This window comes from Opisthocomus hoazin, chromosome 4 (assembly GCF_030867145.1).
Source record: "Opisthocomus hoazin isolate bOpiHoa1 chromosome 4, bOpiHoa1.hap1, whole genome shotgun sequence".
In the NCBI taxonomy this organism is placed as follows: Eukaryota; Metazoa; Chordata; class Aves; order Opisthocomiformes; family Opisthocomidae; genus Opisthocomus; species Opisthocomus hoazin.
In genome coordinates, this window is record NC_134417.1 from 49803294 (window position 1) to 49816002 (window position 12709).

Here is a 12709-nt window from a genome sequence, read left to right on the forward strand (position 1 = left end):
AGGTAAGTTTCTTTCCCATATCAATAAAAGGAATTCTCAGAATACGAGGTAAAAAGTGATTTTGAAGCTATGAAAATTATGAGGCCTGATTCCCAGTATCTCTTCTCCTTATGGATTCTCTGATGTCTAATAAAATATGAGTTTATTAGTCTTACCTTCAGTTGAGGTATTAGCAGTGTCTCTCTCTCTATTCCTCTCATCCACTTATTTTTGTAATAAAGACACAGTCCTAGGTTCATCTAAGGATTCTCTCACCAAGAAGGCAAGAGAAGTGTGAGAAGCAGAGTACATCAAATGCATGGAAGTGCAGAAGTAGACCTGCCTGCAAAGCAAGGCTTTCAGTTCATAGTGAATTTACTCTTTTGGGTTTTTTTAATGTAAATTTTTTTTAATTCTCCCCAAAGCAGATGGCCCCTGGGCCTTGCTCTCTGAAACGGGTTAATGGCATGGTGAATGGCTTTAAGGCCAACAGCAGCAACAGAAAGGACCAAAACCTCCCTTCCAGAGGCACCTGCCAGGTTCTGGGACTCTGGGCAGCCGTTCCAGGTAGACGTATCTGGGAGCCTCCCCACGCTGCCGTGAATTAGAGCCTGTCCTAGAACTGGGAGTCAGCAGGACAAAGACCTGAATATAAGGGACTCAGCATGTCCTGGGTCTGTGGCTTTCGGACAGATTCACCACTCAGCCAGCCACATGGCTCTGGGAACTCTGGAAGAACAGGGTGCTAGCACAGAATAAGCTTTTTTACAGACGCTTCACTAGGAAGACATTGAACTATGCAGACCAATACCAGTACCATGATGGCCCACAGCATGGTAAGGAGCAGGTCAAGAATCAAGATAAGGAGCTTAAAAGTGGACCTGAAACAGACAGAGTTGATGTCACCAGGCCGAGGAATGATTTCTGAAGCATTCTTAGCAATGAGTTAGAGAAAGACGCATTATTCTCCAGCTCTGTTCACACACTGGAAGATACACTGGAATTGCTGTCTGACATCAAACTCTAAGAATAGCCAGAGCCGCAAGTAAAATTTTCTGCCCTCTCTGGGTGGGTCAGAATTTGTCCATCTAGGCAGACAATGGCCTGACCTTGACTATTCATGCCTGCATTACATCTTGGCAGGGCCACAGCCCGGGATACACCTGGCACAAAGCCTTCAGTACTTGGAAGCTCCAGCTAGTACAAGGTGTTGCATTTTATACAATTATCAGGAGAAGCTGCTACCATCAGCAACTGGGAGTATTGTCTGTCTCTGCTTTCTTTGTCCCACACACCCCAGACTAGTTCCTCGTATCCACTACTGATCTCAGCTTCAGCTTTTGGTTCTTAACTTCAAGTTGCTCAACGTGCTGGGTCCAGGTTGTCTGAAAAAACACCTGAACCTCCAGGAAAAAGATGGTACTCTCCTGTGCACAATGGAACTGCCTATGGTAAGATAAGCCCATGTGACCTGAGCCTGGAGTGATCTGCCCCCAAAAAGAAACTTCCCACCATCTGCTTTACGCATAACCTGCATTTCTTAGGCCTTCTCTTCTCTAAATGTAAACGCATAGTAACATACAGCTTTTCAAACCAAACAAAACTAACTACATACAAGAAATAATTAAAAAAAGAATTACCCCTGAAAAGTCTTCCACTCTTCCTGACCTACCGCTTGATGGAGGATGAGTGAACAACCACCATATTGTTGACAGCAGTAGTCCTGTAAATACACTAGCAGAAAGCTTTCAGAGACTGACGAGTAGATCAGATCACGTGTACAGTCAAATTCCCAAGTTAATACCAAGTGTCTTTCCCCAAAGCACGCAGCTTTTCCCCTCTAGAAGCTCACACCTGGGTACCACTCTCGCACAGCAATATCACAGGCAAAAGAATTCTGTTAAATGACATACAAATAAGCCCACAAAACACTTCAGAACTCTCGTATCAAACATTGGCAAATTGTTTGTGAACCAGAATACAATGTACCCAGCCCAGACAGGCTTGCTTTTGCTGTAACCTTGGTGTGCTCATTTCCATGTAAATACACACAAGTTCTTCACCTTGGAGCTATTTCACAGGGGGGTTTATATCTATCTGGAATGTAGTATAAAGTCAAAGCTCTGGGTGTGCTTGTAAATCATTTGTGCTAAATGATTTGTGCAAACCTCATATATACAGAGGTTTTCCTTGGTGGAAAACCTAATAACATGCTCTTTTTTGGGTGTGTAAAGTTACATTACCAAATCCATACCTAGGACCAACATCTGGGGGCTACAGAACACTGTGGAAAATGGAAACACTGTAACACACTGGTTGGAGCTAAGGGCTTGAAAGTCCTAACTCAGGCTACTAGCTCTGGGAAAATTCTGGTCATAATGTCAGCTGTGGCAAATGTCACCTGTAGTCACCAATCTGCAAAGCAATTGCAGGGTTGTCTTCAACCATCAAAGTGCTCCTACAGCAACCCTTGCAAAGATGCTATCATTCCAACACAAGCTTGAAAGAATCCTTGGCAAAATCTATGGGCCTGCAACCCCTTGCACCAAGTCATGGAGTGGCAAGACAGCGTGACGGCCCACCCAGCCAACCTGTCACAGGCTTCAGCTGCACCTCAAGCCAGGAATGCACAGCCCGAACTGCACATTGCTCTCTCCCCCAGTTACCCACTTTGCCGCACTGGAGAATGTCAACATGCTGCTGTATATAGGGTTAGACCTACATGCTTTTAACTAAAATAACAGAAAACATGGTAGAAAAATACTTTCAGATGTGTTCTAAGAGAAAAAATAGCATCCTTATAGAGTCATCCGCCTTCTAAATCTTACACTTCTAAATCTATTTCTGCTTAATTTTCTCCCACCTAAATGGCAAGTATGCTTTAAAGCACTGAGTACCATATACTTAATAAATTATAAAGTCAACCTTCACAATTTCTCTTCTCATACATTGGTCAGAGATGGTTTCAACACAGAAGGATATATGGGAGGTAACCTAGATCTTCCTCCAACAAAGCACTTAAGCATACACTTCAGCATGTCAGCATCCCAGCTGAAGACAGTGGGATATATTTCAAGTTACGCACATTTCACAAGTTTATTGAAGTTCAAAGACAAATTAAAAATGAACATATAGCAGAAAAAAACCACAATATCCATATAATTGACACTACGGTAGTACCTTATTCTGAAATTCCATGGAATCAGGAAAATGCTTTCTTTGGTTAATTCAGCAATGTCCCTTTTAGAGGCAGTGACAAAAAATAGCTTTACTACATCGTAAATTTGACCCAGCTCCATTGAGATGGAAGCAAAACTCTTACCTCCAGTGGAAATGGAGCTCAGTGATAAAATATAAGACTTTTTATAACTGCAGCATGATCCCAAAACACTAGTCCTGACTGTGGAATCATGGGATGTTGTAAAATACTAATATTTAGTTATTTATAAGCATACAGGTGTCAGGAAATCAGGTTCTAATGTCCTTTACAATTTTCATTTTCTAGGATATATCAGTTCGCCTCTCACATTGGTTTAAGAGTCAAATGAACAACGGTACTGTTACTTCAATCCATTTATAAAGTCCTTAGATGACGTTTCCAGCAATACTTGGGGTTTGTTTCGTGGTAGGAATGGTTTTTTTCACAGTAGTGTTGGATTTTACCATCACTTTAATAGGTTTTCCCCTTCTCATCACATTTCTGGTGCCACTATTTTACCAGATATCTGAAATACTTCTACACTAATAAAAAGTATGGGTTGTCCTGGGACAGCATCCAGAAAAGATACATACATTTAGGAAGGTTTGAAATATCACAGCACTTCCTAAAAATACAAGCTAAAGTAATTGCAACCACCTTAGCAATGGCGAGCCTGGAAAAGCTGATGATGGATTAAAGAAAAAGACTATATTATAGTCCTTTAGCATGGCTACAACTAGGACAGAAAAAGGTAATACTTTTGTTTCCGTGTCCAGAAAATGCCGGAAAATACAGAACAAAACAGTGCAATAGTGAGTTATGAAAACACGTTAATTCGCCACACGACAGAGTATCAGGCCTTCTCTAGCGTTCATTCACCTTCAGTCATACTCTGTTTGCCTTCCTCATGTCCACAATTGGTAAAACGTTAGACAGACTGTGTGGCACATCAGAAAGTCACTATTGAGCATGGATTTCTGCTGATGGCAGGGTTTTTAAACGCTCAAGGTGCTGATACAACCAACTCGTGTAAATGGCAACCTTGGCTCTACATTTTAATTATTCTAAAATAAAAGCATTTTAAGTCCCAATAAGTAACACAATGCAAGGAAAGGGGGATCCTAGGAATAATCACACACAACAAATCATTTAGCTACGTACAGTAACATGCAGTCACAACAGGATGAAATATTCATAAACTCAAGGGAGATGAAAGTCTGCGTTCCTCTATCACCATATGTAAACCACTAGTTACCATTTTAAAAATAAAGCCCTCGCATCCACTTTATTAAGCTGTACAGGCCCTGCTAAAATGATCAGTCGTTGATACTCTCTTTTAATTAAAACAACAGGAGAGGTTTTACAACAAAGCTAAAAGTATAGGAGGTAAATACTACAAACTTGGGGTCTCCAATCAGGGATACCATTCTTTCAAAACACCTTATATTTCTCCTGATAATTGCAACTCTAGTCATGCAAATACATGGTGTGACATAGTTGTTGCATTAATTTCTTGCACCGCCGGTTTACATTCCTTCATTGTGCTACTGCTCCCTTACACATTTCTAACAAAATCAAACTATAGTAAAACTAGTTGAAGAAACACAGCTCAAATCCAGTCCATGGCAACATTTCTTTTTTTCATTTACGCTAGGATTATAATCTGGTTTGGGGTATCTGTCCATTCCAAGAATTACTCGGATTTCGGTAAAATACAAACGGGTGTGTTTTACAGTCTAGCACACACAGATCGCTCCGTGCAACCATCGCCGGATTACGATGAAACTCACACATTTATCAGTCTCTGCCTGTCACAGACCTACAGGCACGGCAGAATTCATGGGCTGCAGTTCGGTAAACCCACGCCGAGAAAAATGAACGGAAACGAAGCCAGTGCCCACAGACAAAAGCACTAATCAATGCACTCCGCTGACATTATCTTAATGGCAACCTTTCTCCATCCCATCCTCCCTACTTTCCGATTCTTCCAGCAGCAGACATCTCCGCGCCGAAGGACGCGATCTGACCCATTTCTGGCTGAACCCCGTCACCCGCAGGTTTTCGCTCGGCAGCGAGCCGCCGTCCCCCGGTCCACAATGACACAGCAGGGCCGAAGGGACACGGCGCCCAGGCTCCTTCCCCCCGGCGACTCGCCCCTCGCCGCCGGGTGGAAACCGAAGCGAGGGGACTGGCGGGAAAGTGGCGGCCCCGCCGGCACCGGTCCCTCAAAGTGAGGTAAACTTTGGCGGCGGCTCCCGGGCCCCGGCCCGTGGGGCGCCGCTCCCGCCGGCCGGGCGGAACAATGCCCGGCGCCCCGGGCCCCGCCGCGGCGGCGGCCCCGCGCCTCGCCTCCCCGCCCCGCCGCCCCCGTGTCCTCAGACAACCTCTGCCGCCGGCCCCCCGCCTCCCGCCGCCGCGCTGACAAAGGGCGGCGCGGCCGCGGCCGGGCGGGAGCGGGCCCGCCGCGCGCGGCCCCGGGCAGCCGGCTCCTCCGGCCGGCCGGTGGCGGCGGCGGAGCGGACCGGACCGGACCTACCTTTTTGTCCTCTTTCTCGCCGCCGTGCCTCCGCTCCGGGTGGCCGCTGTCGGCGGCGGGGGCCGGCTCGGCGGGCTGCCCATCGCGGTGGTGCGGGCGCTGGTGCGGGCAGGCGCCAGACCCCGCCGCCGGGGGGATGGGCTCCGGGCAGGGAGAAACTCCCTTAACATCCATCTCCATCTTCCAGTTCACTGTATTGCGAGACAAAAGCAGGCGAACACTTTCCACGGCCCCGCGTCTTTCTTCTGCTTCCCTTTATCCCGCTTTTCTTTTTTTTCCCGTCTTTCTTTCCTTCTTTTTTCCTTCCTTCCTTCGCTCCTTCCTTCCTTTCCCCCCTCAGGAGGCCGTGGCACACATGGCTCTGGCCACCGCCGCCGCCGCACCGATCCGCGGCTGCAATTCTCCCCGCGATCCTCCAGACTTTTGTATCCAGCGCGTGTGTGTGTGTGCGCGCGTATAAGAGTGTGCGTGTGTGTGTGTGTGTGTGTGTGTGTGTGTGTGTGAGCGGGCGTGCGTGTGCGCGCCTGTCCTTGGCACGGCGGCCTTCAGCCGCCCCGAAACGGCAATCGCTAACTAAGCAGATCTCTCTCGCCACGAAGATCAACTCCCGGCCCCGGTCTAATCGTGGCGGTTATTTACTTTACGCTATCTATGTCCCAGGCCCGGACAAGCCCTTCTGGCTGCGGCCCTTTGAACAAAGTTAACTGGAGGGAGCCGTGCCCGGGGAGGCGCGGGGGGCGAGGGGAAACCAGCGGGGTTTAACGCGGGGGAACTGACAATAACCCGGTAATGTCAAGTAAAAGTTAAACCTCCCCCTTCCTCCCCTCCCCCTCCCCTCTCCACATCCCAGGCAAGCGCAATACAGCAAAGCGAAACAAGCGATTTCAGACCTGTGCAAGGTGCTGGTGGCGAGGAGAGGCGAGCATTTACCCGACTGTTGCTTTTTATTTTATTTTCCCCTCGGCTCCCCCCCAGCCCAGCACCACCCGCTATTGCAAACGTGGGCTCCTGGATGTGAGTCTCCTCGCCGCGGTCAGAGTGGATGCGTGTGACTGGAGCTCCCTCTCGCTCAGGCTGCCAGCGCCACGCAGCACTGCACAGGGAGAGCTGAAGTAGGGAGAAAAACAAGAAAAACAAGAGCAAATACAAGCTGGAAATCTAAATCGGTACCAGCCACCAGCTCTCCGATTTTATCAACACAAATACAAGAATAGAAAGGAAAAAAAAAAAATCGCGTGTAAGCTGCTAAATCAGTCGTGAGTGCGGTGCACACACACAATTATTTGATTCCTCGTGTTGGCTTCCTTCTCAGACTGAAGTTAGACACGGTAGGGAAAAATGCACTCTCATTAAGAGTGTTTTATACCAAAGCAAGAATTTCCTTAGTGGCACCGGAGCCAAGCCAACTCTTAAGCTATTCCCCTGTTCAATTGGAAGAGATGAATGGTGAGTGTAAACCTGACCGTTCTTAAATCAGGACGCCATCAGGTGACTGGTCTGCACTTCTAAATATAACACCACATTGTCCTGAGGAGCAGCTGCTTTGAAAGTTAGCTGGGAACATCTACTGAGAGCCTGCAGTGTCAGGATACGTAGCTGGTCTATACCCCATCTGTCTGACGCCTGTACTGACCTCTCCAAGAGCAACTTGCTGGGCCACGTCCTCAGGAGCTGGCCTGTTTCACACCAGGAGAGAACCTATCCCAGGGTATTTCAGGAAGCGGGCGACTATCAGGTATTTCATGATGCCCTTTAGTTCCTCGCCTCAGGTTCCCCTATTCCCTAACAGGATTGTTACTGGGGGAACCTGAACAGATCTTATTGCAACAATATGTTTGGACAAAGGGCAAGGGCTAATCTCGCAAGAGAGGAAAAAAAATGTCCTTGTCACGCACCAAAGCTGTGTTTCAAAAACACACACCTCTAAAGATCCTTCGGTATTGTTCTCAAAGCATGTCAGGTATTTGCGGACCCCGCTGTTTTCTCAGACTGGTGCAAATAAGGAACATTCCCACTGAAACTATCAGCATCCATGTTTAAAATTGAGGTAAATAATAAGACAATCAAGCCCTGAATATTAAAGTGTATAATCAAACACTTCAGACTACTTACAATCATTTATTTATAATCATTTATAGATAGTCTACATTTTGGAGTAGAAGGATTTAAACATTCTGGATACTCATATAGTTTTCAACCCATTAGCAAAAGGCAGTACTAACTGCAGATGGGCACTTTTGGGCGATCTGTTTGCAAAGCCGCAATGGCTGCGGAACACGTACCAAGGTGGACTTCGCTGCAGAATTGCCGAGAACAAAGCAATGAACCTGTGTAGAAGACAAGCCACCCCCCTTGTCAGTCCGCCTGTGCAGTCACCACCTAGCTCCGCACACAAGAAAGCACTAAAGGAACAAAATTCTGTGCTCAAGAGCTTTTCCAGTTTGGGTCAAAGTAGTTCCAGTATGACAGGTTGGCAAATGGCAAGATAAAAGTGAAAATAAAAATATCATTCATTCAGGCGCTGGAGCACACACTTACAAAATTACTGATAAATGACACAGAAACCTTCCCATGGTGACTAATACTAAATAATCGTGTTAGAAAATAACAATTCCCAAGTGACCATCTCCAGATCAGTAAGGTAAAATTCAAAGCAAAACCAAACTATGTAAAATAGAGAAAAGGTAACACAAATACAAATATTTTGCCACGAGCTCTGAAGCTTACTGGAGCTGGACATTGGCAGAGAACCAAGGAAAAGTAATTCCAGAGGTGGGGGCCCTTGACTCAGAAAGCTCTGCTCCTAATCCCAGAGAGTTTAACCCCCAAAACCAACAGACACTTTTTAGATGGCTTGAGTGAACGTGATCATACATAAGAAGAGAAAGACAGGCCCTAGACTATATGAAAGTCAGTACAAAGATTTGTACTTGGCTGCTGAACTTCAAATTTCCCGTTCTTTCTTTTCTCTTCTTTTCCCCATCTTTCCTTTTTGTGCTGCAAAAGATTTATTGCAAAAATAAAATTATTACAAGTAATTCATCACAACAGCGTGCTCCCAATTGTTCTCTGCACAAACCAGGTTTCTGCCCGGCTGCTGTTATTCAGTGGGTTTCAAGAGAATCCTAAGTAGAACATATTTGTCAGGCTAAGGTAAAGGTCTGAATAATCACTGCAGATTTCTGTGAGACAACTAATGGTCGTCAGGCCATTCATACTTGGAGATATACAAACAGTAACTATAAATCTAGGAGCACTAACAAATTGATCAGGAAACTAAAGTCTGAACCAGCAGGCTGAGGAGGCAAGAAATATGACTTCCTTCCAGTCTCCTAAGTGGTCCTTCTGAGAAGTATCAGGTTCCTCAGGTCCAGGCAGAAGCACGTGAGCTTTTACCCTATATTATTTTTGGTAAGCACTGAGAGAAGAGTGGCACTACAGGCTGTAATAATGCAACAAGCCACAGAGCCGAACAGTTGATGGGTATTACGTAATGAAAAGTTTTTGGTACCTTCAACTAACTTGGTACGTACATCGAACTAAAAACGTAAGTCCCCAGAATAGTATTGGGAGCTGAGGTGGAAGAATGGCGAGCCAGAATCCTGTATCACATGGCAACTGTCTTGGAAGACAACTCACTGAGAAGCAGAAACCAGGGAGTCTTACTGGAGGGCAAGTCAATCCACACCAGGAAGGCTGTGTTCGTAAGACAACAACATTGTGTTGAATGCTTTCCAGATGTGCTCACAGATCGAAAAAAATTAGCATAGATCCTTCACTGATGTTCACTGTGGTAAAACAGCATATAATTTAGCTTCTGTATAGAATAATAAAGTACTTTACTGCATATGGACTGTCTATTACCATATGCAACACACATTAAGAATTTCTGAGCCCAGATCTATTGTTCATTTTTCAAGAGAAACAGCACTAAAATATTGCTGGTGAGATCAATACTATACTCATTAATACACGCTCCATGCTTCTGCATATTTTGCACTTGTAGGTTGTGCTATAAAACAGGTTTAGGTGACTAAGAATCCAGGGACACCGCCCTTGTAAAATGGAAAACGAAAACTTTTCAAGACAAAGAGTATTCTTCATGTCTTAAAAAATTAAAATTAGGGCATGATGAGACTATGAATTTAATTAAGGCCAAGTATCAGAACAATATGATGGAAAGCATCAAAGATTGCTTCTTGTAGAAAACGGTGTCATTTTTGCGTTCTTATTCTTGGTTATGATCAGATGATAGCACAACATACTGTGCAAGCCACATGGCGGGGGAATCCTCTGTAGTCCTAATTAATAAGGCTAGAAATGGTGGGAAGACATACACAAATGAGTTGCCTAAGACCATAAAGTAGTTCAGTGGCAGATTAAACAGAACATTTATGCCCCTTCCGTGGTCTCTTCTTTCGGTTTTGTTCCATTTAGCAATTTGTCACTTTTTCTTATGAATAGTTTTAAGATAATTGCTCATTTACTGATGTTTACTTACATAACAATTCTTGTTCAAAGATATTTTCATGTCTTTCTCAGGCAAATTTATATTTACATTAATGTGGATAAATAAGATGTTGCATGTCAAAATGTACAAAAATGGCTATTATAAGTTAGCAGGATGTATGCAATCTTCATAAAAACACAGTTATCATTGTACGAGAGACGCAGCATTCAGCTTTCTGCTGCCTCACTTATCTGTTGGTTCAGGATTCACCCACCCACTGCATTCAACATTTGAATAAATTTGACCTTTTACCACCCTTAGACAATTCAAATCAAAGGTTTCCTGTTGTCAGCGCAAGCTCCTTGGGGCCTCAGTCAACACTGTATCTGTCAACTTGCATTCTAGGCTATTTCATTTCTTGCTGGAGACTTGCAAACAGAGTTGCTTTCTCATGAAGACTCTGACCTTATCGATAATTCCCTCTGTACTATACATTTCAAAGTGGCTGACACAGATGTTCCTTGAGTCATTTTCCCACCCATCGATCTCTGTTTCTGTTCTCTAAGGTGCTTTGCTGCAAGTATGCAAACATTCAGTAACCTGGGGGCTTCTGTAACTTTCAAGATCTATCTAGGAAGGTATTTTCTGTGTCAGGAAGTCTATAATTGCATACGCTTAATAAATGCTATCCTAAAAGAGTTATGTTGCACAGGAATATAAAGACATGCTGTGAATATTCTTAGAGAGTAAAAGCTTAAAATACTATTTGAATTCCACTATTCTCTACGCAGTCCAGCATGAAAATAGACACATGACAACCTGCATTTTCAAAAGCATCTTGTCTATTAGCTTTCCACTCACAATTTTGACAATATCAGTTCTACCCTGCATTCTAACCGTTTTGCTCACAAGTACTGAAACCACAAAGAATGGCCGCACAACTCAAGCCTTGAGTGATATTTTTTGAGCCTTTTAAAGACAAAATGGTCAGAGAGCTGGAACACCTCTCCTATGAGGAAAGGCTGAGGGAGTTGGGGCTCTTCAGCCTGGGGTAGAGAAGGCTCCGGGGAGGCCTTATAGCAGCCTTCCGGTACCTGAAGGGGGCCTACATGAAAGCTTGAGAGGGACTTTTGACAAGGGCATGTAGTGGTAGGACAAGTCGTAATGGCTTTAAACTGAAAGAGGGTAGATTTACATTAGATATAAGAAAGAAATTCTTTACTATGAGGGTGGTGAGGCACTGGAACAGGTTGCCCAGAGAAGCTGTGGATGTCCCCTCCCTGGCAGTGTTCAAGGCCAGGTTGGATGGGGCTTGGAGATACCTGGTCTGGTGGAAGGTGTCCCTGCCCATGGCAGGGGGGTTGGAACTAGATGATCCTTAAGGTCCCTTCCAACACAAACCATTCTATGATTCTATGACTTGTCTCTGTTCCTTTTTTGGAACAAAAAATCCTGTAAGCCTTGGGAGGTCTGCTGAGCCCCTACAGCTGCTTTTCTAGAAACCCATTGAAATAGAATTGATAGGCTTCATGACTTTTAAACATGAGCATAATTCCTTGTAGTTTATATTCTACATGACTGACAATCAAGGCCAAGGCTTCATCCTTCCTTGCCCAAGACATTGCAAAGAGAGTAACAGCCCTGCAGACCCTGTACTCACTGTCCAAAGCATGACTTGAGTACCTAAGTATTTGTTCTGCAGGGTGCATGGAGGGCTTTATTCCCCTCAAAATTGCTGTGTGAGGTGGAAAAAGAAGCATCTATTTCTGCTGAATTTGCTGAAAGTTGGCCTGGTCTCATAGTTAGTCAAGACGTCACTGGGTGGGACAGAAGGCCTAACCTAGCAGACTCAAAGAAAGGAAACGCAGCTCTGAGGCAAACAGGCAGGCAGCACAGCCACACAGACAGTTGTTTCACACAATATGAAAACATCTGTATTTCACTGGGAGATGCTGCAGTCTTCTCAGTTCCTGTGGTAAGCCTGGATCTGTGCCAAATTGAAAAATTGACTTAGTTTTCTTTATTTTTTGGAAAGAAAAACATCCGCTGATTTCACTTATCTTAGAAAACGGGGAAAAAAGTAATTTATCATAATAATCATTTGTTAGAAACAAATAAACAAAAGGAACATGCATTAAAACAAGGCAAAAAGAAATGCTCTATGTTATTTCTTAAAGGATGCCGAATTTTCATGGCCAGAGATTAAACTTTGAGAAGCAGACAATAGCATAAAATGCTCTACAAAGGATAGAACATCTCTAGTGGCAGCCAAGGGTCGGTGTGCAAGGACTGCCCCACTAAAGTTCAGAGTCCCACTGACAGGGAGTGACAGAGATGGCAAGAATATGCATGGGTTTAGCCCTCAGGCATTCCTGCTTCACCAGCTGACCCGAAGCCCACACGCTGCACACAGCTCTGCTGTGTGATGTGCAGAGATTTGCGTAGGAACTGGTGCAGGTCCTTGGAGCGCTAACTCCTGTCTGATTTTCCATGCTATGGAGTGTTCCTACATGCCTTTATTTCTGATATGCCCAGTGGGGTCCTA

At 44.8% G+C, this 12709-nt stretch overlaps 1 protein-coding gene across 5 annotated transcripts in view; it reads right to left on the reverse strand.

Annotated features, from left to right (window-relative positions):
• RBMS3 (RNA binding motif single stranded interacting protein 3) overlaps positions 1-6642 on the reverse strand; it is a 722203-nt gene extending 715561 nt beyond the window's left edge. Inside the window, exons 1-2 of one of the 5 annotated variants that reach the window (XM_075418969.1) lie at positions 6605-6642; positions 5715-5905 (exon numbers count right to left, since the gene is read on the reverse strand). In XM_075418969.1, coding sequence (XP_075275084.1) covers positions 5715-5894 — 180 coding nt within the window. In that variant the 5' untranslated portion in view covers positions 5895-5905; positions 6605-6642. Of the gene's footprint in view, positions 1-5714; positions 6351-6604 lie in introns of those variants that run through there. The other 4 variants (XM_075418970.1, XM_075418972.1, XM_075418973.1 and 1 more) reach the window with 4 other exon arrangements.
• Positions 6643-12709: the final 6067 nt, after the last annotated feature.